This window comes from Epinephelus moara, chromosome 12 (genome assembly GCF_006386435.1).
Source record: "Epinephelus moara isolate mb chromosome 12, YSFRI_EMoa_1.0, whole genome shotgun sequence".
Lineage (NCBI taxonomy): Eukaryota > Metazoa > Chordata > Actinopteri > Perciformes > Serranidae > Epinephelus > Epinephelus moara.
Genome location: NC_065517.1, coordinates 13,669,100 through 13,696,391, shown reverse-complemented (window position 1 = coordinate 13,696,391; position 27,292 = coordinate 13,669,100). Strand labels below are relative to the sequence as shown.

Here is a 27,292-nt window from a genome sequence, read left to right as displayed (position 1 = left end):
AGCTTTTCCTTATCTATCAGGTTTCTTGGAGGAAGTTATAGTTAGTTGGCTTCAATACCAATACCATCAACCAGAATTATCTCATGAAATTCGAAGTCAATTGTTATGGTACAACAGTAATATTATGATTAACAATATGTCCTTTTTTACTGAATCAATGTTTACAGTGGGTTTATTATTTGTAAATGACCTTTCAAATAGTAAAGGTGAAATTATGCCTTACAATGAATTGACAGCTATATACGGTAATGTTTGTGACTCCTTGACATATAACCAACTTTGGGCAGCTATTCCACAGACTTGGAAGAGGAAATTATCATTAAGCTCAAAACAACTAGTATGTTGCCCTGCTATCAAGGATAGAACATGGGTAAATAAGAGGAAGATAAATAAAAAAATATATCATTTCTGTATGTACAAAAAAAAAAATTGCAGTGGCACCGGTTGCTGTATGTTCAAAATGGGAGGATCTCTTTGATTTATGTATTCCATGGAAAAAAGTTTTTACAAACATTTATACACCCACTTTTGATATTTCTATTAGAATTATACAGTTAAAAATCATTTATTGTTATTTGCCCACCAAAAAAATACTCCAACAATGTGACTTATGCAGATTTTGTGAAGAGGAAGAGGAGTCAGATCTTCATTTATTTTGGTATTGTAAGGAAGTTGCACTTTTTTGGATTAGAGTAGGTCAATGGATTTCTGTTTATAGCCCAAGCTTCTACAGCTGCCCTCTAACTATTATGTTTGGTGATTTAAGGGATGAAATAGAAGGAAAAGACTTGAATAATATCATCACTACGATGGGAAAAGCCTTTATATTTAAAGCCACAAAAAAAACAGTTAAAAATTGAGCGTTTCAAAATGTTTTTGAAATTTCAGTGGACTATAGAAAAAGATATTAATAGAAACAAAGAACAGTGTGTAATTTTTGAACGTGGGTGGGAAATTTTGAGTTTGAGTGAAGGCTGGTCTTAACAACAGAAATTGTGGTGAAGGAAGGCCTTTGTTTATTTTTGTTTATTTTGTCTGTTTATCTTTTTTGCTATTTATTTATTTATTATTATTATTTTCCCCCTTGAAATCTAATCTCCTTAAAAACTACAACAGGAAGCCAATTTATCTTTGTTCTCTCTTTGATCATTAAGTCTTTAGGCTGCTGTTTGTCCTGTTGATGGTGGTTTCTGTTTTTTGTGTGTTTTTGTGAAGCTGTATGTTTTGTTGTTTTAATGCCTTGGTTTTGTAAACTGTGTGCTATGTGTTGTATATCTTTAGACTTGTTTGTGTCTTGTCCCTGTATTTTGTTGTTGTTTTGTGTTTAATAAAAAAAAGAAAGAAAAAAAAGTGACTAATAAAGCTGAACTGAACTGTGAGCTATCACAAGTTTATCATTAACAAGGGTTTAAAAATTCTGAGCAAAGGATACATCTGAGGTTGGATGGTATGTACATGCTACAAAGGGAGCTCTCCTTAGCCAAACACTCACAGAACCAAAGGCAGCAGGACGGAAACTTATTTTTTCAGTAGACTGGCAAGGACACATTTTCTCTATTATTGGGATATTCAGTCACTTTCTTTAGTTTTATAGCTCCATTTCCCTGTTGCTGACCTGAAAAGCCTGCCAGTTCTACTGTTAATCTGTAACTGACAAATCGTAAATACACTGACCTACTGGGTCATTCTGAGTTTTTCCCCCTCCCTTTAGGCTGTGCCAGTTCTCCACTTGAAAAACACAAGGTGTCTGTACCCAAACAGTCACAAAGCTAAAGGCTCTAGAAGGAAACTTATTTTGTCAGTGCAGTAGCAACTTTGGAATACTTTTTTTTTTGAAGTCATGGAGATTTTAGATCTGTTTCTCCAGTCCACCAGCTCTGTCTCTCTGTTGGGGTCTCTTGTGGTCTTGCTCCTCATCTATTTCACCTCCACCTCCAGCTTCAGGTTTCAGCAAGACAGGACGGAACCACCGGGACCAAAAGCACTTCCCCTACTCGGCAACGTGCTGCAGTTTGATTTAAAGACACCCCACAACACTTTAATGAAGGTGAGGTGGTGGTAAGCAGCTCTCGCATCTTTTTTTCAGTAATGCTTAAATTTTGGCTGCGCAGCGTGATTTGAATGGTTTAGTAGTGAAAACTACTGTATTGTAAAGGGCATGAAAGTCCGTATAGGGTGGGCAGGAGGGGCTAAACAAACACTTGACTTTCACCAGGGGGCTCACTTTCGCCTTCCTGTGTGACACCAAAAGTCAGTAGAGTTATTTTTATGACAGCATAGTGTGCTTATATGTATAGCATGCTACACTAGTAACATATGCCACATGAATTATGTCACATGTGACATTATGTTAGTAAGAACCTTCCTTATTTTAAGCCAAACCATGATGTTCTTTTCTCGGGGTTTAGATAATCATTAGTCCCACAGCAGGGAAATGTGCATCATTACAGCAGAAAAAGGGGATAGTGCAAACAAGAAGAATCAGTAAAAAAACCAACAACATAATAAGTAAACAGTAAAAACACAGAGCAGTATAATAAGTAAACTGGCTGGTGAATGTTTACCATACACTTATATTGCACCTGAGGGATGATTGTAAATTGTAAAAATTAAAAGCAAAATATAATAAACAGGCTGAATGGCTAAATTCACTTTATTGCATGTATCAAGGGTAGACTTTGCACAGTTGGTATATACAGATGTTGCACGAGTGATGATTGATTCAGATTTTGTCTGTGTGGTCTACTGAGAGCAGTGTTTGTTGTCAAGTCTGACAGCAGCAGGAAGAAAGACGAGTAGCTGCTCTTGTCCTCATGCTTGGACCTGCTGGTGCCTGTATGTTCCTAGTCCCTGACCACTCGAATGAGGCAACCCAGCATGGCACTAAGCCCAGAAATGACTGAGTCCAGCGAAAAATAAATGAATGAAAAGAATTTGACACTCAGAAGTGAACTACATTTAACAAAAATGGCTTCACCTTGCCAAAAGGGGGTGAAGGTGACAAGCCACTTGCCTGTAGAGAGAGATAGCTACAGGGGAAAAAAATAAAGCCGGGTTCTATCTTGGAACTGACCAAGGCCAGCCTAACAGTTCGGTTTACAAAAAACATCATGGTTTGGCTCTACTGGAAGCGAACTGTGGCCTCCCAAGTGAAAATCTCAGGTTTGTTGACGCCAAAATCACAGACAAAGCATGAAATGTCAAAGCATGAAATGTCAATATTCTATTTCCTCAGTTGGAGAAAAACGTTAGCAGAGCATCATTCCAGTGTGGTCCAGCAACACTACACTTCCTGTACCTTCATGTATTTATTGGCAGAGCACTTACCATGGGCCATAATCAAAAGCGTTACCTTGCTTTCTTTCTCCTGTGTGTGTATGAAATGAAAATGTAATTACAGTGTTCTGCTTTTGTTAGCTCTCAAAGAAATATGGTTCAGTGTTCACTGTCTATATGGGACCAAAGAAAGTGGTGGTCCTGGCAGGATACAAGACGGTGAAGGAGGCACTTGTTAACTTTGCTGAAGAGTTTGGAGACAGAGATCCAATGCAAATTATGATTGAATTTAGCCAAGGACATGGTAAGGAAAGATATTTTCCCCTTTTCTTATTCTGTTCAGCCTTCAACCCTCAGCTGTGTATTTAACATATTTTGTTGAACCATTTCATCTCAGGTATTACATGGTCCAATGGTGAAATATGGAAAGAGATGAGGCGCTTTGTTGTGATGAACCTGAAAGACTTTGGGATGGGCAAGAAGGTGTGTGAGGACAAAATCATTGAGGAGTGTCACCGACTCATTGAAGTGCTTAAGAAATTCAAAGGTAAATGCCTTATTATAACATAATCAATGTGTGAGCAAGATTTTCTGTAAAATATAAAAGAAATAATTTCCATTTTCTTTTTTCCCTTGTTGAAGGAGAAGCTCTCGATACGACCCAACCAATACATTATGCAGTCTCCAATGTTATATGCTCCATGGTCTATGGCAACAGATTTGAATACGACGATCCACAGTTTACATACATGTTGGAATGCATGAGCACACGGGTTAAACTCGCAGGCTCCCCTTCAATACAGGTATCATATTTTTGTGAAACCTCTACCTTCAGCGTTGTGACTGAAATCTAAATTACACAAAGGCTTTTGCCCTTGAAATGAAGAAATTGTTTCTCTGGCCTAATAAAATCTGTGTTAAATGTGATTATAATAAATAATACAAATATCTCCTTTAACAGGTGTACAATCTGTTCCCGTGGTTCTTCAAATGGGTTGCTGACAGGAAGGAATTCCACCAAATGAATGTTTTTAACAGAAAACAGAACATAGAAATATTCAATAGTTTGGAAAAGACCCTCAATCCACAGATGTGCAGAGGCTTCGTGGATGCCTTTCTGGTCCGAAAGCAAAATCTAGAGGTTGGAAAACATATGTATCAGAATTGATATTTTAGTTTATGAAGCTGAGGGATAGTGGGAATCTGTGTTAATGTTGCACTGAATATACACAGCATTCAAGTGTGTCACATTCTTCAGCAACCACATCTGTAAGTAAAAGTTATAACAGTTTACAAGCATGAATATACACTAAATACCTTATTTGTCATCACAAGAAAAAATGCGGGCCTTACCTGAAATCCAGATGAGCTTGGCTAGCTTCTCAGCCATCACTCCACTCCTTCCCCGTCGTGTCGCACATATGTGAGCTGCAATCAAATTCCATACTGTCTGACAACACAGACATTACAGTAATAACAATAATATCTATACACTAGTCCATACCCATTGAGTGCACAGTTGCTCACACACAGTTTCACATGGTGTGTGTTTGGGATACAGGTCATAGGAAACTGCAGATTAAATAGTCAAGTGAACCCATTAAGAAGAGCAATGTATTCAGACAGAGTTTTTGTTAATTTGATAGTATGATTGCTTTATTGAAAGTACAGTAGTACCATTGCCAATAGTGGGATAGTTAGTGAGCTAAAACTGTACATTAGTAGTTGAGGTAGCACGTTGAAAGGCAGATAGTTAAAGTGTTTATATGTTGTATTGACTTAAAAGTGGGGCGCACTGGTAGTTCACATGGGAAAGGTGCAGCTAGCCCTTGTTGCAGCAGCATACCATACCATGACTTAGTCATACCAAAAATTAGAAAAACAAAAAACAGTCGTCCACAGGGGGAGCCACCGCGATCAGTCGATTTTTCTGTTGTTATAGCGCCACTCAGTTGCCAATTAGAGTTAAATTTCTCCAGTCACCTTGAGGCGTCCTGTTCTACATATCTATCAAGTTTAGTAAAAATCGATATGGCGGTTAGTCCTAGATAAGAAATTAGCTCTCTAGTGCCCCCATTTTGTTTGATGGGGTCAATAATGGAGGGGTCCCCTCAGATTACGTGTGGTCATTATGTTCACAGAGTTTCATGCAGATCTGTCAAACTTCCTAGAAAGAGATCGATTTTAAGTGTTTTTCAAAAAATTCAAAATGGCGGAAAATCTATATACCAGAAGTTATGGGTTCTTGAGGCAAATTCGTTCCTCATGAGGAGAGGCATCTGTGTGCAAAGTTTCATGTCTCTACGACATACGGGGCATGAGATATGCCCATTCAAAGTTTGCAATTTCAATCGGTTGCTATAGCGCCCCCCTTTGGCCAATTGATGTAATATTGCTTCATTTGCATCTTTCCATGACCCTCTACCACTGTGCCAAATTTCACATGGATTGACCAAGTCAGTGAGGAGAAAAGGGTGGAACAGACACACACACAGAGTTTTTGTCATTATATAGTAATGTATAATATTGTAAATTCAGCTGCATTAAAACACAGTATAGACGATCAAAGAGACATCCCTTGTTTTCTCCTGGTCTCTGTCTCTCATTAACTACAAACATGCAAAACCAGTTTTGCTGTGTATGTGTGAAGTCAGTAACCAGTTAATCATTAAAAAGATTTTTTTGGCAGTTGCCATTACATATTTGCCTGGGACCAGAATCTGTTTGCTTGTGCTTCATTTGCTCTGGCAGATGCGCTGAGTAAGTTCTAAAGATTCAAGCAAAAAATAAGTATAAAGTAAAAATACTTTGCTTTTTTCCCCTTTAATTTATTGGCAATGGAAATCCAAAGTCGAGCACTGGTTTTCGACTGATGGCCAACTTTATTTTTTTTTTATATTTTAAGATCAAATTTCACGCATGAATTATGACTACTTCAGTCATAAAGTGTTTTTATTCCCCTTTAGTCATGAAAAACAAAACGTTCAATTTTTTGCACATGCATTTTTCAAGGAGTTTTTTACATGTCCATTCAGGTGGACGACACATGTTTAAGTTTTCAACTGAAAAAGTCCAAACCAATAAGAAAAATTAATGTACTATGTGAAACTATGAAATCTATCTATCTATCTATCTATCTATCTATTAAAGCTGTTAAACTAGAGTGCTCACACATTTTAACATACTCTCATACTATTCAATGCATGTGCAAAAGTGTTGCTTTTGACTCCTCAGCCCCCCACACACCTCCCCCTCTGTTAAACTATGTGTATTTTTTTTTCAATTAACATTTTCTACTAAAATACCAAAATCTTGTCCAAATTTAGTTTTTGTCAAAAAAAATTGCAAGTAACATTCTGATAACAGAAATTAATTTATTTACAGCCCAAAAAGTCACTGCAGATGAAGTACAAGGCTGCAGTAATGGTAGTAATTGTAGTGAAAATATAGCCAGTGCTGCATGATGTCCAGTTTAGTGGACAGATTGTAATTTCCTCCTGACATAAAATCAATATTTATAAGTTTTAACAACCGTATTGCTTCTTAGATGCTACTTGATGTTCACAGATTTTATTTACCTGCAAGGGTATATTATAGCAGGACTGGCGATAAATTCCTGATTTCTTGCGTTCTGTCAGCCATCTTGGTTTTCAGAGATTTGTGTTGCTCTTACAACACCTGGCCAGTGGGTGGCAGGGTATGGGAAGATGCACTAGGGTCTAGGGTAGTGGCTTTAATGCAACTATAGCATCAAAACATATGCATATACAAGAAAATGGCTTTTAAATAACTGTCCCCTGTAGTGACCACTATGCATGAAAGGGTTCAAACAAAACAATTGTATGAACTGAAAAAGATCTAATTTAAGAATAAGATTTGTTTGAATAAATGATCTGATTTACCTGCAGGAATCTGGGATTACCAACAGTCAGTTCCACAATGAAAACCTCATGGTAACAGTTCTGAATCTGTTTGGCGGTGGTACTGACACAACAGCAACTACAGTGAGATGGGCACTTATGCTCATGGCCAAGTATCCAAAAATACAAGGTGAGGAGTTAAAGATATCCACAACTTTTACAGAAAAACAAGCTACAGTCAAAGCCGCACTATGTGAGAAAATTGTCTTCAGACAAGCAAAAGCTTTTCTTCTTCCAGACCAGGTCCAGGAGGAGCTGAGTGGGGTGATAGGAAGTCGTCAAGTGCAGGTCGAAGACAGGAAGAACCTGCACTTCACCAACGCTGTCATCCATGAGACACAGAGACTGGCCAACATTGCACCCATGGGACTTCCTCACAAAGCTACCAAAGATGTAACCTTCCAGGGTCATTTCATTAAGAAGGTGCAACTGAACAAAACACATAACATGTCTTCTATACTCCTCTTCAATCACCTGTCTCTCTGTTTGTCAGTGTTAGGCCCTGATCACACAGAAAGCATTTTAGCAGCTGGAGGCAGCTTTTTGTAATAGATTTGAATGAGAATGACACATCTTTGCCCTTCATTTTTGCATTGCGACGCGCTTAACATTTCTGTGGTCTAGGCGCCTGGTGTTTTTGCCAAAGTGCTCTGAATTCGACTTGAAAAAACTTCAACTCAGAGCGGAAAAACGCCCCACGTCAGCTCCTTTTTCATCATCTTTTTTTTCCATTGTCCAAAGAGATGATTTGAGAGGCGGTGGATTTTCTGTAGTGGTCATGTTGCTGGCCTCAGGCCTAGGGGAACCTAGGCCAGTAGCAAACACGATGCCTGTATTTCTGTATGTATAAACAAAGAGGTTCAAAACTTTAGCTTGCGTTCAGCCCGGCTGCAGGAATTATTATGCATCCTTAACATAGGAAATACTTAACAAAATATACAATATGACTTAAGGGTCCTTTAAAGTCAGTGACACACATCTACAGGAAAATAGTTATTATTAGTTAATTACGTTGCACTTTATGTATCTTTACATTAGTAACAAAACAAACCCCTTGTGCGTGTCTCATTAGCATTTCTTTGTGCTGTGTACATTACCTTACCCATTAGCAACAGGGTTGCTAGCCTAGCATGATCGTGTAAATATCTCTATTTCAACAAGTCACCGCAAAACCACTCAACTCTACACACTGCGCATTATTGCCAAATCTTCACAACACTCTTATCCCTTATACTGGGGCACATGTTTGTGCCACTGAGGAATATTAACCCACCTGTATGTATAAACAAAGATGCACAAAACTTAGGCTTGCGTTCAGCTCGACTGCACTAGTGATGTGACGTTCGCGAACGAGCCGAGTCTTTGAACCGGCTCTTTGAAGTGAACGAGTGAACCGGCTCTTTAGAGTGAACGAGCCAGTTCCTAATTCACGTTGTGTTGATGACCCCCCTTGGTTAGAAACGAAAGGTAGGAAGCTAACCAACTATCAACACTTGCTTGTATTGGCAGGCTTGTTGTTTATAAAGGGCGTTGCTATGGCTACACCAAACTTTATATGTGCAGGGTCTATTCTGGGTCCACGTTACAATATCCAGATTATGTGATGTGATAAATCAGCAATGCGATTCGTCGTTGAACCCACTAACACCCGCCCTCCACACACACACACACACACACACACACACAGAAATAACCCCCCCCCCCCCCAAAAAAAAAAAACGAACGAACGAACTGCATCTTCGAACCGGCTCTTCAAAGTGAACGACAGCCAAAGAACCGGCTCTCACAAGTGAACGAGAAATCCCATCACTAGACTGCACCATCTAGTGACCTGTTTAGGTATTACACCAACACAGTAAAGAAGTAAAGTACAATGAAAATGCAGTACATTACTATTTTAGACACAATAAAAAATAATTTAAAGGGGTGTCTGTTTTTAAACACATTGAACTTATTATTTTGGCCATGAACTGTGCCATAGCCTCATATGAACTGTGCTTTAGTCCCAATAACTTTTTTAACACATTTAACTTATGTCATTTTTAAAACAAATCCTGTAACACATTTTAACCCTTTACACTCTCTGAATACTTATGTCTGATTTTTTAATCCTTAACAGTCACAACAAGTTTATAGTTGGTAAACAACAGAGGAAAAACTGGTGGTAGTGGTTGCTTGATACCCAGAGCTATACGGCCCGACGATAGCCAGCAGGTTGTCAAACTGCCCCCACGTTCTCCTGAAATATGCCTGGAAACAGCCATTATCAAGGCGAAGCTCCTGGACCAGCTGGTGGTACTCCCCATGACCCACCCTCTTATTAACGTCTCGTGTACCCACACAGATCTCTGTTTCCCTGTGCCCAAAAAAACGATTTGCTGACAGCCTCTCACCCTCAACCATCTGCCGGAACATTTTAGGAACGAGATATTAATTACTGTCAAATAACTAGACAGTAGATTGATTACATGGGAAGGTTAGAATAAGGAGCTGAGTCCGTGGTTGCCTGGCAACAATAAAAAGGTGCAGCAAGCTTTTTTTTTCACTAATGGCATTCAATTAAAGAAAAAAGGCAGAGCGGCGCGCCTCGCGTTTTATAACCTGCAAAATGCTTTTTGTGTGGACCTTAGTACACACACTTCACTGATAAACCAGAGAAGTAAATAGTGACACTGAGCTTCATGATCTCTCACACGCTCTCTTTCTCTCTCCCTACAAATTGTTGTGTTGTACACATGTAGCCTAGTTTAAACGTTTTTATCTACTTTTGTTTGTTTGTTTTTTCCCTTACTTTTGCATCCTTGTATTTCCACTCATCTGTGGTGTAGGGTTATTTGGGGGCGGGGGCGTTGATGGTGGGCCATTTGTAGATACCCCAGAAAATCTCCCTCTTTTTCACAATGTTGGCAGGTATGGAATATTATCACTTATCATTTCTCTGTTACCCACAGGGGACCACGGTGTGTCCTCTCTTGGCATCTGTCCTGTATGATGAGAGTGAGTGGGAGAACCCACACAGCTTTTATCCCGCTCACTTCCTGGACAAAGATGGGAAGTTTGTCAAGCGAGAAGCCTTCATGGCTTTTTCTGCAGGTTTGTGACATGAGGTATTACATCTTGGTCATTGTTAGTTTACTGGCAGTTGACCTGAAGCTCTTCCTTCGCTCTCTCCTGCAGGTCGCAGAGTTTGTCCTGGAGAGAGTCTGGCCAGGATGGAGCTCTTCATCCTCTTCGTCACCCTCCTGCAGCACTTTCGTTTCACTCCTCCTCCTGGAGTTTCAGAGGATGAACTGGATCTTAATCCACCTGGGAGCTTGACCCGCTACCCTACACGTCATAAACTATGTGCTGTATGTCTGTAAATTCTCAAATAGTGGGCAGAGCCTAGGGATGCATGATATATATATCAGGCCGATAAATAATTGGCCAATAATGGGACATTTTTATAATTGTACATTATTACAATAATGAACATAATAGCTGATAAATAGCACTGATAATGCAAAGCCAGACTGCTTTCATTGACTTAACAAGGGCAGCATCTACACACCCTGACACAGTAGGCGGCAGTACACGTACCTTTAAACTTGGCTTGCGAGCTGCCAATAAACACAGGGAACAACAACAGCATGCAGTCGAGAGGGTAAAACATGTTGCGCTGTGGACAGCATTTACAGAGGAAAACAACAGGATTGCGCGGAGGGTCTGATGCGACCGCTCGACACACATTAGACACAGCACTTGAGGACCATCTCCAGAGTGTTAGCACAAGCTAATTAGCAGCCGCGGCTTACATCCAACACCAAGCTTTTAAAAGGCTCGACTCAGTTGTTAAACTTAATACTGAGATGCTACAGTTATCGATTATTTGTATCATTACCTGGCACCCCAGTCTGGAGCAGATCTCTCTCTGTCTCGGCAGAGCGTTAATTTGTGAGATGAATTAATACCGCATTGCTATTCCACTTTGTAGTTGTAGGCTAGTCTATCGTGGTGATGGTGAGAAGATGCCTGAGTGTGTTTATGAAAATGCAGCATGACGATACAAACATTTCATACACCAGATGTAACACGGACCCTTCGGGTGCACATACACTACATACTTTACTGATGCACCAGAGAATCCATAATTTCATAATTTCCTCCTTCTTACTGTTAACTACAGATTTAATACTGATAAAAAGTCATTTTACTTTCACATCCTTGTATTTATTATGTTCATCTGTAGTGTAGGGTTATATGGGGGCAGGCCATTTGATAATAACCCAGAAAATCTCCCTTTTTTCACAGCCTAATGTTGGCAGGTACAGAAGAGTCACAGCTGTTTTTTGATTTATGATGAAATAGAGTGGCTAAGACCAAAATAGTGACGATTGCTCATTTTCAGAGAATTTGGCTTTTCCCCGCCTGGCTTATGGCCATGTGTGAACCTGTCCTAACACCACCCTAAACGTTCGTTTTCAAAGCCATGAAACTCACCGAGTGGTCAGTGGTGTTCGTTGATGTTCAGACATAAAAATTGTAGCAAACTGTGGTTTCCATCCGTGTTTTTGCTATTCGTCTCAATTGTGGAACTATTTTTTCAGCTGCCTCACACCCGTTTGACCCTGAAGCGTTATACACTCCAGCCCACTTGATGGTGATAATGCTCCTTTACGTGGGTGTCACCAACCGGCAGGAAACCATTGCAATGTAATGGGACACAGAGAAGAAGCAGAAGAAGAAGGTTGGCGTTGTGTTCAAAGGCATTGTACTGCGAAGGTTGTTTACAAGCGAGTAGTCCATTGTGCCGTTACTTATTACAAAACTTTTTCGTTCTTCCTCCAGGAGCACGCACAACACTGTCGAGCCGGCACTTTCACTGAGCTAAAAGACTACAATGACTACAACCTTGTCATAAACAACCCCCTTTCCGTTTCCGGTGGCAGATTACTACCAACGGACAATGAGGCTTTTATAGAAAACCAATGGATTAGACAAAATGTCAAATAAATCATCACGGAAACCACAGTTTGCTACGATTTTTATGTCAGAACATCAACGAACACCACTGAACACTTGGTGAGTTTCATGGCTTTGAAAACGAACGTTTAGGGTGGTTTTAGGACAGGTTCACACATGGCCATAGGCAGCACTGTGAAGCCAGGCAGGGGAAAGCCAAATTCTCCAAAAATGAGCAATCGTCACTATTTTGGTCTTAGCCACTCTATTTCATCATAAACAATCCAGAAATGGGGCTCAAAATGCAAAATATCAGACTTCTCCTTTAAGGTATCATGTCAACACTATGATGGCCGGCTTTTCAAAAGTAGCCTTTTAGAACAATTATAAACACTTTTGACTTTGAGTGAACAAGTGTTGAGGTCAATGCAATTTAACATGGTAAATAAGTCCAATACCACTGATGAAATCAAGAATATGTATGTTAAACTGCTGCTTTAATTTCAGGTTTCATACTGATTTGTAGAGCACAATGTTATACAAAAGCAAATCAGGAAGGCTTGTGTCCCAGCAATGGACAGAGCAAAAGCTTTGAAAAAGCTATTTTGTTACTTGTAGTGCAGACTGCTGATGTAATATTTTGTATTGTTTGAATAATCCTCAATATCTACACAGTAAACATCCACAATAAAGTTTAAAATGTTGCACCGATCCATGTGTCAGACAGGAGCTCCAGCTGAACCTCACTTATGAACAAGACCCTGAGATAACTGAAGTCCATTATTTGGTGCAGAAAACTTCCTCTCATCCTGACCCATCATACTATAGCCACAGACTTTGATGTGTCCAACTATTTCACACTCGACTGCTAACTGACTGGACTGTGTGCTGAAGGTCACAGTTTGATGAAACCAACAGAAACACCTGACAAAAAGCACAGACGCAACACTAAATGTAGGGATTCTTTCCTTGAAATTAAACTTCCGTGGTTTCCTCTGCCGCTGCAAGTGATGATGCTCAACACTGAGTATGTTTACATGAACACTAATATTCCACTAATATTCCAAATATGACATTATTTGCATGGATATTCCATGCACCCAGAGTTATTTTGTGAGATGTGTTTTAAGATCAACTCAGTTATAAGAGTCAAACCTACAATTTCTTGGATAAAACAAAATCAGAGACAATAACCAACCAAACTCACCAACAATGTGCTCACATTTGAGAAGCTTTGTTGTGAATAATTAAGATTCAAAATCTAACAGTTACTGACGTTTTAGTATTGATCTGGTCAGATTTCACCAAATTTACAGCTATAGTTTGGTTCAATATCTGATGTTTTTTCAGCTCTGGTTTGGATCTAAATTTTCTGATATTAAAACCCCAATTTGGTTTGAAGTTTGGTGTTTTAGCCCTGCGTGAAAGGTGACTGCTGGAGGCTGGTGAAGAAGATGAAGAGCTCACTAACTGACAGGACAAGCAATGAGTAACCTTTCCTTGACAAACTTTTCAAGTGTGTGTAAAAATGTCTTTAGTGAAGTAGATGGAGACAGTTTTAATTTCAGAATACATACAACTTATTTACTCTTATTACAGAGATAATGCTGGATGAAAGGTGACAGAACAAAGCTTCAGCCCTCTATAAAACCTATGATGACCTTTGCCCTTAATGTATTTGAATCACTGGGGTAAGTTATACATTTTATTCAGTAAAGTTTATTATGTACAAGGGTTTACAATAAAAAAAAATACACAAATAATGGTGACTTTATGTAAATACATGCAGTTTTGTTGTTTGTACACAGGGCGGCGCACTAGTGCAGGAAAATGCAGGTAATATAGGCAAGGCGCAGGTGATGAGCAGCAGGTGTGTGACAGGGTAAGCAAACCGGTTTTTGACCGTGTTAACAGCATGAAGAGTTTGTTGCGTGGAAACTGGAACTGATGGATGGAAACTTGGACACAGAACTATTGAATGGACACTAACCTGTGGTTGACTCAGAAACTGTGGAGATTAACATATGTTATACTTGTGTAGTTGAGCACGATTGAAAATAAATGGGTCATTGCACTCAAAGAAACCAGATGAATTGGTGAACATGCACCCGAAAAGTTCTCCCTTTTCACCCCTCAGAGACATTAAATGTAACGTTTATTATTGAAAGACTCTACAGCTCCATTTAGCAGAGGGCAAACTATTAGCAACATTTTCTCCAACTCTGAAATGCTTTGCTGATATTGGTGCGTGTTTTACATTGTTTATTGTCAGACTCTCTTTTAGACTCCCTTTTTGATAAGTCCATCTGGTCTCTAGTTATGTATCCACGCTCAGCGACAGCCCCGGTCAGAGGCATCATATTCTTGGGTTGTCCATCCTTCTATCCATCCATCTGTCCATCAGTCTCAATCTTGTCAAGATGATATCTCAAAAGCACCTTGAAGGCATTTCTTCAAATTTGGCACAAACGTCCACTTGGATTCAAGGATGAAACGGATTCTGGTGGTCAAAGTCAAAGGTCACTGTGACCTCACAAAAACATGTATTAGTCCATAACTGAGGAATTCATACGCTAATTATCACAAAATGTCACACAAATGTCCAATAGAATGAAATGATGAAGCAATGACATTTTATATCAGAAAGGTCAAAGGTCAGATCATTGTGACATGATAATGTCCTGCAAAAACACTTTTCTGCCATTACTCAATGTCATAGCTCAGGAACAGAAGGGGTGACATTTGATTGGATACTGAATTTGTGACACTAATCCTGGGTGTTGCCGGGTTAAAGATGTGTGTGAAGGGGCGTCGGTGGCTTAGTGGATAGAGCAGGCGCCCCATGTACAAGGCTGTTGCCGCAGCGGCCTGGGTTTGACTCCAGCCTGTGGCCCTTTGCTGCATGTCACTCCCTCTTTCTCTCCCCCTTTCACACTTCACTATCCTATCAATTAAAGGCAAAAATGCCCTAAAAAAAAATCTTAAAAAAAAAAAAAGATGTGTGTGAAGCAGCCATGTTTTTAAATATGGTGCTCCTTTGCAAATGCATCCATTTTTAAAGTATTGTCAATTATCATGGCTACATATGAGTCTGAACAGAAAGGGGTGTACACTGTAACAGCAACGTGACCGGTTTGTTTGTGGAGCCATGCGACTGTGAGGTGCCTGAGTATTGGAACACAAGCACAGAGAGAACATACAAACTCAAAATAGAAAATCCTAGCGTCAATAATCAAACTGAAACACTTTAAGGGTGAACAGATTATACATGAACCATGACTCTAAATCAATCATTTGTCCATTTTTTAAGCCAAACCTATGTCTGTGCCTCCATTTAATGATTCCCTTTCATAACACACACAGACTTCTTTTTTGGATGACCCCCTCTCCATCAATAGTTAGCCTCCTTAAACTGTTGTTAGATTCCTTAGCTCCAGGATTTGCCATGAAAAACAAGTAACAGAGACTAACCTAACGGTTAAACATTAGAACCACACACACGTATGATAAATAGATGCTTTGCAAAACACGATATAAAACTACTGTAAATCTGTAACTGCTGTATAATAAATAACACTGACCTGTAAATACCAAACAGTAATTTGTGGGAGGTTTTGAGGGTGTCCCCTCCCCTTGGGCTGTGCCTATTCTCCACTTGGAGCCACAAAAGGCTTCGTACCCAAACATTCACATAGCTAAAGACTCTGGATGGAAACTGATGCTGACAGTGCAGTAGGCCTATAGCAACTGAAGGATACATTTTTTAAGTCATGGAGATATTCGATGTATTTCTCCAGTCTTCCAGTTCTGTCTCCTTGTTCGGGGCTCTGGTGGTCCTGCTCCTTGTCTATTTCTTTTCCTCCTCTAGCTTCAGCTCCGAAGAGGACAGGAAGGAACCTCCAGGACCAAAACCTCTTCCGCTGCTTGGTAATCTGTTGCAACTGGACCTCAAGAGACTCCACAATGCACTTCTGAAGGTAAGAAATGAAGAGAATAAAAAGAGTGGAAGAAAGTTTCTCTTAAGTCATAGGCTAAGATGTGTTTGTTGCACTGACGTCAAAAGGAATGCTTTCCGTTCAAGCAATACCAATCAGGAGCATGTTGGAATATTCTTAATAAAACTGGTTTTACTACGCTTACAATGACAGCACTAACATTTTCATTCAGACTCATTTATTGTGTGTGCTACAGTGTTGCTGTCATTTTTCAGATTGTCTGCCTTCTTTTGTGTTTGTTTTATAAAACTAAAAAGTCATGACATCATGCTGCTGTTTTTAGCTTTCCAAGAACTATGGATCAGTGTTCACCATCTATCTGGGACCAAAGAAAGTGATGGTCCTAGCAGGATACAAGACAGTGAAGGAGGCACTTGTGGACTACGCTGATGAGTTTGGTGAAAGAGATCCATCGTTAATACAGCTTGAAATTTACCGTGACCACGGTAAGAAAGGAAAAAAGAAAGTTTAGCAAATAATCTCAGTGTTCTGTTTCACTCTGAGCGAAGGTTTCTTTTCTTCACTCATTCCCAGTTAATTTAAAAATATGTTAAATCTCAGGGGTCATACAGTCAAACGGTGAATTGTGGAAAGAGATGAGGCGCTTTGCCTTAACTAACCTCAGAGACTTTGGGATGGGCAAGAGTGCATGTGAGGACAAAATCATCGAGGAAACTGGCTACCTCATTGAAGTGTTTAAGAAATTTAAAGGTAAATATCTCATTTTTATTCAGTCTCACGGATGTTGAATTAAAAAACAAAACAAAAAGAGAAAATCTGCTGTACTTTTGATTTGTTTTGTTTTCCCTTGTTTCAGGAGAAGCTTTCGATACGACCTCATCGATAAACTGTGCAGTCTCTAATATCATCTGCTCCATTGTTTATGGCAGCAGATTTGAATACGATGACCCAAAGTTTACATCCATGGTAGCTCGAACAAACAAAAGAATTCAACTTTTGGGCTCCCCATCGATACAGGTAGCCTGTGTTATTCACTATTATTGTGAAGTTAAAGTTGAAGTTTTGTGAAGTTACTGATTGATTTTTTTTTTTTTTTTTTACAAGATGTACAACCTGTTCCCGTGGATCTTCAAATGGGCCGGTAACAGAAGGGAAATCCAACAGATCATCGCCTTCACTAAAAAAATTAACTTAGAGCTATTTAGTCGTTTGAAAGAGACCCTCAATCCACAGATGTGCAGAGGCTTTGTGGACGCCTTTCTGGCCCGAATGCAAATTCTGGAGGGAGGGAAATGCGTCATTTATTACACTGATATCCTGGTTTCTTACAACAAAATATGTAAATTAATTCTTTAATGATTTGTTCGATGTTTGAGTCCCTCTTGGACTTTGTAGTGCACACAGTGTTTAAAATTTAATTATCAAACAGCTTTTTTTTTAAAGGCCTCATTGCGGTTGCTTTTAAATGAACTCATTTAAAAGTCCTGTCCTTATACCTGCAGCTGAAATGGCATGTAGGTAATATGTCAGTGTTTTAACTTAATAACTGTACTGATACATTTTACCTGCAGGAATCTGGGATTATGAACAGCCGCTTCAACAATCAAAATCTTATGGTCACAGTAATACAGCTGTTTGCTGCTGGCACCGAAACGACAGCGACTACTCTCAGATGGGCACTTCTGCTTATGGCCAAGTATCCACAAATACAGGGTAAGACATTATTTATGTTGAATTTTTCAGTTTTATTTATAAAGCCCAATATCAAAAGTCACATTTAAGCATACGACATCCCTCTGTCCTTTGGACCCTGGCAGCGGATAAGGACGAACTCCCCAAAAAATCCCTTTAACAGGGAAAAAATGGTAGGAACCTCAGGAAGAGCAACTGAGAAGGGATCCCTCTTCCAGGACGGACAGACAGACGTGCAATAGATGTCATACAGAACAGATCAACATGATAAATTCACAGTATTCCATATGACAAAATGAGACAGAAAGAGAGACAGAGAGAGAGACAGAGAAAGATGCAGGACAGACGGTAGTGACAGCAGCTTACAACAACATTAACTTAAGTAATAATATTCTAATAATAATTGCGGCTTTTGTGGTACAATATGTTGAAAGTATATGTTAATATATGGCAGTGTATGTATGTGACAATAATCATATGCGTATAATGACAGTAAAAGTAGTCCCAGAAGTCTCATAGAGAGAGGTAAACTTTGACTTTGGATGATCATGAAATTATCAAAAGTTTATCTGATAATTTACTCCTTACTGCCCTTTACTCCCAGACCAGGTCCAGGAGGAGCTGAGCAGGGTGATAGGAAGTCGTCAGGTGCGGGTCAAAGACAGGAGGAACCTGCCCTTCACCAATGCTGTCATCCATGAGACACAGAGACTGGCCAACATTGTCCCCACAGTGGCTCGCAGAACCAGCCAAGATGTCACCTTCCAGGGTCACTTCATTAAAAAGGTCAGACTGAATAACACACCGGGTATAAAGAACCCAAACTGACTTGTTGAGAGAAAACTTTTAAAAGTCTCTGTCTACAGGGGACCACGGTGTGTCCTCTCTTGGCATCTGTCCTGTATGATGAGAGTGAGTGGGAGAACCCACACAGCTTTTATCCCCCGCACTTCCTGGACAAGGATGGGAAGTTTGTCAAGCGAGAAGCCTTCTTGCCTTTTTCTGCAGGTTTGTGAGATGAGATATCACTTCCTGTTTATTATTAGTTTACTGGCAGATGACCTGAAGCTCTTCCTTCGTTCTCTCTTGTAGGTTGCAGGGTTTGTCTCGGCGAGAGTCTGGCCAGGATGGAGCTCTTCATCTTCTTCACCACCCTCTTGCAGCAATTTCGTTTCACCCCTTCTCCTGGAGTTTCAGAGGATGAACTGGATCTGACTCCACGTGTGGGTTTCTCTCTCAACCCTAAACCCCATAAACTGTGTGCTTCTTCCTGTATGTGAGCAGCAGGGCTTGGAAATACTGCTTGGCCTGTCATGACTGCAATTCAGTTATTTTCAAGAGAGTAGAGTCTAATATGTACGCTGCTATATTCCATGTGGTGCAACAGCACTGAATATGTTTGATATCAATGATGTAATTAACAAAAAATGAACAAATAATGCACACCAAAACCTGTCTTTGTAAAAATCTGTTAAAATATTGTTCACTCAGTTTTTATGTCTGCGCTTGATTACAAAGGCATTCTGTAGTATCCGATCATTGCGTCAGCAGCTACACCCTGTTTATAAAGTTTGTCATTAGTGATAAAGCACGCTGAAGCTACAATCCAATTCCAAAAAAGCTGGGATGCTGTATAGAACATAAATAAAAACTGAATGCAACGATTTGCAAAATCCTTTTTTACCTATATTCAATTGACTACAGTACAGAGACAAGCTATTTGATATTCAAACTGATAACTTTTTTTCCTGTAAAAAAAAACCTCTTGTTCTAAACTTGATGTCTGCAACATGCTCCAGAAAAGTTGGGACATGAGCAACAAAAGACTGGGAAAGTTGTGAATGCTCAAAATCACCTGTTTGGAACATTCCAGGGATAAACAGACTGGTAACTGGAACTGGTAACAGATGACAGTGTCATGACTGGGTATGAAAGGAGCATCCTCAAAAGGCTCAGTCATTCACAAGAAAGGAGGGAGCGAGGTTCACCACTTTGTGGAAACCTGTATGGGCAAATAGTCCAACAGTTTAGGAACATACACTTCTTAGCGTGGGTGGGACTGTGATGCAGTGGTTAGGTTTGTTGCCTCAAAGCAAGACAGTTCTTGGTTCGAACCTAAGGTGTGGGAGCCCTTCTGTGTGGAGTTTGCATGTTCTCCCCGTGTCAGCGTGGGTTTTCTCCAGGTACTCCGGCTTTCTCCCACAGTCCAAAGACATGCAGGTTAGATTAAGTGGTGACACTTAATTGTCTGTAGGTGTGATTATCAGCCCTGTGGTATTCTAGCAACCTGTCCAAAGTGTACCCCCACCTCTTGCCCTGTGTCAGCTGGGATAGGCTCCAGCTCCCCTGTGGTTACGGGGAAATGAATGAATGAGGACTCCTCAATGCACAATTGCAAGGAGTTTAGGGATTTCATCATCTACAATCCATAATATCATTAAAACATTTAAGAATCCAGAGAAATTTCTGCATGCAAGGGGCAAGACCAAAAAACAAACACTGAATGCCCATGACCTTTGACCCCTCAAACTGTACTGCATTAAAAACCGACTTAATCGTATAAAGGATACTACTAAATGGGCTCGGGAAAACTTTGGAAAACCATTGTCGGCAAACACAGATTGTCACTGCATCAAATGCAAGTTAAGACTCTGTCATGCAAAGTGAAAGCCATATATAAACAACATCCAGAAACAACACCGACCTCTCTGGGCCTGAGCTCATCTGAGATGGACTGGAAAGGTGCGCCGGTGTCTGACGGGCTCAAACTCACCGGCAAGGAAATTCAACACAGTCCCTTTTCTTGGTTGCGTTGCCAAAGATAGTCACATAACTTTGGCCAAAAATAAATCAATGTTTGACAGTGAAGGCAATGGATTGCTCATTATTATATAGATATAAGGTAGTACCATAAAGTTCAGTTCTTGATCAGGTGATTTTTATACAGTAGAAGACTGAAAAGCATGTAGCTGTCTTGTGATTTAAACACCTGTGAATGTTCTAGAAAATGTGCATTTGCAGTAGATGACCCGAAACATGTAAGAGCCCAGGTATAATCCCTTGAAATGACGCAGCAGTAATGAGTCCAAGTTTGAAATTTTAAAGAAGACACATGAAGAAATTGCAGACAAGCTAAACACACACAATACAGACAATATTCATCTGAATCTTTTTACTGGACATCATAGCAGTGCTAATGCAATATGACACGGAAATTATTACATAATAAAATTCCTGAACAATTGTAAATTTACAAAATATTCACATAAACAGTGCAATAACATTTCTATTTCAGCAAGAACATGTTTGACTTTTCACTTTCACTTGTCATTATTTTGAGTTGCAAAATCCAACATCCAAACTTAAGAGAAACATTGGGAGAAAACTGAAACACATAATGGACTGTAATGCTCGGCACCTTCTTCTTTTGTCCAAAAAAATCATATTTGCCTGCTTACAAAGATGCAGTCTATGGCAATCACAACTCATAATGACACTTGTGTTAAGGCACAACCATGCTGCCGATTCTGGTTAATGGGTTTTGCTTTTTAAAATCCTAAACTAGTCAATAGAACACCAAGTCCAACAGTGTGCATTTCAATAGAACGTCTGGCTTAATGCTAAGCAAAGCAAATCCTGCACAAAGTTGCAACAACACAAAGTTTGGTTCTAATTATACAACATCATGAGAAGTCTCACTTCCTCTGATGTAATTTGGTTTGCTGACATGGCTGTAGAGGCTGCTGGGATCATCCTCTGCTTCCGTCTTCAGTATTTGACTGTAGAATACGTCACTTCCTCCGTTTTGACCTGCATGACACAAACCAGAGGTTCAGAATTAAAAACCTACAGTGGCCTTGTGGTGAGCTCTGTAGCTTCTGGTAACTAGTTTGTTTTCACTCATCAGGAAAGTATATGAAAAAGAAAGTTGTCAGGAACTTGGAGATAAAGAGATCCCTTCACTGCTGAAAGTATATGGACAAACTTTTGGAGGTATAGTTCTTCAACAAAATACGTTTTGTAGTTGTGCCGCGAAGCAAACTTAACATTACGTCATTATAGAAGTAGAAAACAACAGCTGAATAAACACAAAGGGATAAAGTCACTCACCTTTTTGTGTGGAGAGGCCCGTTGGTTAGCATGGTTAACAGTGACATATGTCAGACTGCTCTCTGGCTCACCCTAAGTGAGAACGACACAGTGGTTAATAAGGTACAAACATAAAGTACACACACTATTTGCCTGTATATCTATCATGTGTGGTAGTGTTTCTCAGCCTTATATGAAAGGCACATAAGTAGAACCTAACCTTGCTTTTACAGTTTAGACCAGGGGTGGCCAACCAGTCAGAGACCAAGAGCCACAAAAATTACCGTGGTAGTACAAAGAGCCACATCATACACATGTGCTTACAAACGCACTCCCTCTCTCACACAAACACGAAATTACATAAAATCAAAATCCATACATTTCCAATTTTCAAAGCCAGATTTATTTATCTCACACACAAATGAATAACCATGAATAGAGATACACACAAACACAGTCTCTCCCTCCCATACTGTCTTTCTCCATCCCCCCTCCACACCCACAGTCTCTCCCTCTCCCACTCTCTCCACACACATCCACACAGTCTCTCCCACTCTCATACTCTCTCCAGATTAGTGTTGTCACGGTACCAAAATTCGGACCCACGGCACGATACCAGTGAAAGTATCACGGTTCTGAGTAGTATCAGGATACCACAGCNCTCTGACACGTCACATACCTGTGTGCCGCCACGGCTCGGCTGTTCAGGTATTTCTGGGCAGTCATGATGCCAATTTATTCACCTGGAGCCGGGCTTCTCGGTCGCCGGTAAGCTGTTATCTTGCGCCGTGGAGCACTTTGGCTGTTATTGGCCAGCGCATGGACACTCACCCTCCTTTGATTGGACTTTGAACTTATCCCACAGTAGTGGCACCATGTCATGTAGCCTACTGTGGTGTTTAAGTAGCAGCCTACTGCGGTCTACCGTTGGTACCAGTATACCGTGCAACACTACTCCACACACATCCACACACAGTCTCTCCCTCTGTCATACTCTCTCCACACACACAAAGACAGCATTTCTTCCCTGACAACTTTTGTTGTGCGATAGCGCCACCACGCTGCAGTCCTGCATTCCTCCCGAACTCCACACCCTCTCACCTGCCTGTGCGCACTCCTCTCTCTCACTTGCTCCACTTAAGCCTGTTAAATTTCTTAAAGCGCCATACGCACTCATAACAATAAATTGATTTTTTTATGACGGAAGAGCCGCACGCCGATGGTTTTAATTAATGGATCAAAGAGCCGCACACTGATAGGCAAAGAGCCGCATGTGGCTCGCGAGCCGCGGGTTGGCCACCCCTGGTTTAGACCAATAGACCTTTTAGATAGGTAATTCTGCAATACAGCTTGTGGCCACCTGCGGCAGCAGTGAGCACAGATATTCATCATTGTAATGTGCAATTTTTTAATTTTACACACACTTAACTGGGTTTAATGGAATTCATCTGAACTTGTCAGTGCATGTTAGTATTAGTTTACGTTATTTTATAGGCACAAATGTTTTTTTCTTAACCTAACTACTTGCTTCTGTTGCCTTAGTCCCCGATCACACAGAAAGCGTTTTGCAGGGTACAAAATGTGAGGCCCACCGCACTGCCTTTTATTTATTTATTTATCGTAATTGAATGCCACTGGTAAAAAAAAGCTTGCTGTGGCTTTTTATTGTTGCCAGGCAACCACGCCATTACCTCCTTATCCTAACCTTTCTGTGAAATCAATCTACTGAATTGGATTTATTCATTTTATTTATTTTATTATTAGTCGCTAGTTGTAGCTGTAGCTCTGGTTGAGGGTGAGAGGCTGTCAGGAAGTAGTTTGTTGGGCACAGGGAAACAGAGATCTGTGTGGGTACATGAGAACCAAAAATAGAGGGTGTGTCATGGGGAGTACCACCAGTTGGTCCAGGAGCTTCTCCTTGATGATGGCTGTTTTCAAGCATATTTTAAGATGACACAGGGGCAGTTTATCATTGGGCCATATAGCTCTGGGTATCCAAAAACCGCTACCACCAGTTTCTCCTTTATTGTTTACCAACTGTAAACAGATACCAACAGATGGCCTGCCTCTCGAATCATCCCATTGGACAACGGGAAAAAAGCTAAGATGATGTGGGGCACTTTTCCACTCTGAGTTTAAGTTTTTTCAACTCGAGAAGTTCAGAGCACTCTGGCAAAAACGCCAGGTGCCCAGAGGGCAGAAGTGCGGGTTATGTCGCAACACAAAAACTGCGAACAAAAAGCTTCTCATTTAAAACATTTACAAAAAGCTGCCTCCAGCTGCCTTAATGCTTTCTGTGTGATCAACTATCTTAGCATGTAGTTTCGTTGTCTAGACTTAATGAAGTAAACCTAAAAAGCACTTTTTTTTTTTTTATTTTTTTTTTTTTACCTTCACTGTAGTTTACTTTGAAATAGACTGTACGTATTTAACATGCAGAGACTGTACATTTCCTGGCAATACAGAAATTTATTTTGAAAAAATACAATGCATGTAATGAGCATAAATTGACACATTGTCCCTGGACGCCCAAAACTGACGCAGGAGGGGTACCTAGCATCTCATATTTTGACTTGTAGGGCCACTGACCCAACGTTGGTATTTGATGAGTTGGGAGTGAGTCCTCATTTACACTGCAAACGATGCGTTCGCGAATTGGTCCACAAGCAGAGCGGCAGCACATGTGTATTCACACCAAAACCGAACAAACGCTTTGCGCAGCGACCACTGCTGTCCCATCAAATACAAACCACACCTGAACAGTTGGTGGCGGTAGCGCACCCTGTTTGTAAATCTCCAATAAACCTGAAAGAAGAAGAAATGAGTTTGGACCCAAAGCCCAGGTTGGACAGGTTTGCACGCCAATGATTATTCCAACACTTGGAGAATTAATATTTAGCACTACTAATGGGTAAGTAATGTTGTCTGCTGTGGCAAACAACACAACAACGCACGCAAACACGAGTTTGCGTGCGTTGTGACCGCTCTCGGCCACCGTAGATGTCGATTTTTTGTTGAATACTGGGACCATTCGCTCAGGACTTGCGCAAAAAATCTGCGTCTCTTCTATTTTCAAGCTTGCTCGTGAAAGCAGCGCAACTCAAGCAGCGTGTAGAATGGATGCGGTGTGAATGCTCTAACTTGTTAACATGCTCGCCGAAATAAAAACGCGTGTAAACAGCGACCGTTCGCATTGCTTGTGGTGTAAATGAGGCCTGAGATCGTTTTGATTGTTCTCATGGCCATCTAATATGAATATGCAAATATTTCACTCAAATGAAATGTATAGATCAGCTTTACTGACTGATGATATCTAAATAGATGAGTGTTCCTGCATCATGAAACAAGTAAGGATGTACAGTAAATGTTGTTGGACTAGGCTACATTTAATTTTTTTAAAAACAAAACAAAAAAAACAACACAAATATGAAGCTATGTATACTCACAGGGTGTTGGGTTGGTTTGTGAACATCTGGAACAAAAGGTAAAGATTAGACTTTAAATATGTATCATCATTATTTACATTCAACACATCCAACACCGTAACACAAACACACAAGGGCCCCCAGCAGACATGTGTTCCCCTTTCCTGGGCAGATTTCAAACACACAATAAAATTTTACAGAACACTGGACATTTTTTTTGGAGATAATTGTAATGAGTGAATTTTAAACTGTTGGAGCTTTGTAACATTACAAGCTATAAGGTGTGACAACAGCCTGGACTGGGCCCACTGCACTGCATTATAATTCCAAAGCTAGCAGTGTCATGGTGTGAGCACAATAATGCACTCTGCAGTATCCTGATATAAATAAAAATGGTTAACTTGAACTATGCACCTATTTATTTCAATAAAAACATTAATTGAATCCCACATAATTAAATGGAACGACAATTAGTATCATGTAACAAACTATTCGACCCATATTTTAGACAGAACACCAGAGAAGAAATACAATGTACTGTTATTTAAAACATTTTTTTTGTTACTGGGCTCAGTATAACACCGTATTATAATTCTTCGATCACAAGGTCCAACCAAAACTCAGGGTGCATCGTTGCTCATATATCATATCAGGTATCATGCAAAATATTAAATTGTAACCAGTACTGTGCTTGCTCTGTTTTACTGACCCTCTGTCACTTTAGCTCTCCTCTTGTATTTGATGAGAGCAGCAGCGATGACGACCAGCACTACCACCGTCCCGACCACTGCACCGATGATGATGTAGGTCTGATTAAAAGAAGTGGGATCTGTGGTTAGAGAATATCCGTTAGACAAAGAAATTACATTTGGGACAAAATATTTAATTCACTTGTTTGAAAATATGCGACCCTCTTTAAAACATAGCATCTAAAGGATCATTACTTGGTTACAAGTGATTAACAGGGTTTACCTGTAAATAACCAGGTAAAGTTCGTAGTCAGTTTTCTATCTGATTTTTTGTTATCCTACCTGTGAAGTCAGGTGTGTAGTCAGCCTCTATCTCTACTTTGTTGTTATCAACAAACTGGCAGGTGTATTTCCTGTTGTTGCCACTCTGATGCTTCACAGTCAGAGCAGAGACACATTCTGTCTGTCTGAGGAACTTGTACCCAACACCTTCACCACGCAGCACAGCTCCTGTCTCATTCACCCAGCGGACGCTGTTCTGTGGACAAGGGCCGAGGTCACTGTATCTCGACAGAGAGCACTCTAATGTGACTTCACCGTCCCTCTTTGGATCAGCGTCTGGTTGAGATGGAGAGACTGAGAGAAAACGAGTGTAAACTGTTAACTCAGTGTAAAAAAAAAGAAAAAAAAAAAGTTTGTTATCTTCCACAAAGTCAACAACTTTACTACCAGACCCTGACACATTTCTTTCCATTATTGTCATCATTGCTTCACTGAGTTAAAATATGAAGGTGGAGTCACAACCTTTCATTAATGTTTCAACAAATGAGTAAACAAAATGAAGAAAGGAAACTTGTGAAGAATGTTCATCAGTCTGAATGGCTCCTCTCTTTTCTTGAGCCCCAACCACTCCACCTACGTGTGCTCACTGACAGGGTCCCTCATGTTAATGGTCGTCCCAAACCAGTGAGGCATTCAGTGACATATAAAAAGTGAGCTTAGGGACATCGTCTTGATGGCTGTTGTTCACTCGTTACCATCTTTCCTAAGTCAAAGGGTTGTCCCCAAACTGCCTGGATGAGTGACAGCTGTTGTTAACCCTTAATGTGGAATGTCTTTGACTGCTGAGGGTTTGAGGGAGGGATCAGTTTGGGAAGGGGCCACATTGTTAATCACCCTCCCTTAACTCAACTCAACTCAACTCAAACTTTATTTATAAAGCACATTTAAAACAACCAAGGTTGACCAAAGTGCTGAACAGGTCAATAGAAATAAACAAGCAAATACAATGAGGTACCTAATAG

General features: G+C 40.2%; 2 protein-coding genes across 7 annotated transcripts in view; one reads left to right on the top strand and one right to left on the bottom strand.

Annotated features, from left to right (window-relative positions):
- The first annotated feature begins 1,511 nt into the window (after window positions 1–1,511).
- On the top strand, window positions 1,512–19,421 carry LOC126398491 (cytochrome P450 2K1-like). Of its 3 annotated transcripts, XM_050057891.1 has the most exons (14): window positions 1,512–2,047; window positions 3,418–3,580; window positions 3,674–3,823; window positions 3,919–4,079; window positions 4,238–4,417; window positions 15,935–16,114; window positions 16,416–16,578; window positions 16,694–16,843; window positions 16,950–17,110; window positions 17,198–17,369; window positions 17,657–17,806; window positions 18,390–18,571; window positions 18,652–18,793; window positions 18,878–19,412. In XM_050057891.1, exons 1-14 carry the CDS (start codon window positions 1,841–1,843, stop codon window positions 19,063–19,065), a joined length of 2,349 nt encoding a protein of 782 aa, XP_049913848.1. In that variant the 5' UTR covers window positions 1,512–1,840; the 3' UTR covers window positions 19,066–19,412. The 3 variants fall into 3 exon arrangements, with proteins under 3 accessions (XP_049913848.1, XP_049913847.1, XP_049913849.1); XM_050057890.1 differs by lacking the exons at window positions 15,935–16,114; window positions 16,416–16,578; window positions 16,694–16,843; ... (4 more) ...; window positions 18,652–18,793; window positions 18,878–19,412 and adding exons at window positions 7,185–7,326; window positions 7,435–7,619; window positions 10,148–10,289; window positions 10,374–11,393 and having other exon boundaries at window positions 1,695–2,047; XM_050057892.1 differs by lacking the exons at window positions 1,512–2,047; window positions 3,418–3,580; window positions 3,674–3,823; window positions 3,919–4,079; window positions 4,238–4,417 and having other exon boundaries at window positions 11,658–16,114; window positions 17,198–17,389; window positions 17,665–17,806; window positions 18,878–19,421.
- A 1,547-nt stretch (window positions 19,422–20,968) lies between these two features.
- LOC126398707 (uncharacterized) overlaps window positions 20,969–27,292 on the bottom strand; it is a 17,502-nt gene continuing 11,178 nt past the window's right edge. For 2 of the 4 annotated variants that reach the window (XM_050058258.1, XM_050058260.1), the window contains 5 exons: window positions 26,331–26,477; window positions 26,009–26,128; window positions 25,321–25,346; window positions 21,896–21,967; window positions 20,969–21,595 (listed from right to left, as the gene is read on the bottom strand). In XM_050058258.1, coding sequence (XP_049914215.1) covers window positions 21,554–21,595; window positions 21,896–21,967; window positions 25,321–25,346; window positions 26,009–26,128; window positions 26,331–26,477 — 407 coding nt within the window. In that variant the 3' untranslated portion in view covers window positions 20,969–21,553. Of the gene's footprint in view, window positions 21,596–21,895; window positions 21,968–25,320; window positions 25,347–26,008; window positions 26,129–26,330; window positions 26,625–27,292 lie in introns of all 4 variants that reach the window. The other 2 variants (XM_050058259.1, XR_007570801.1) reach the window with 2 other exon arrangements.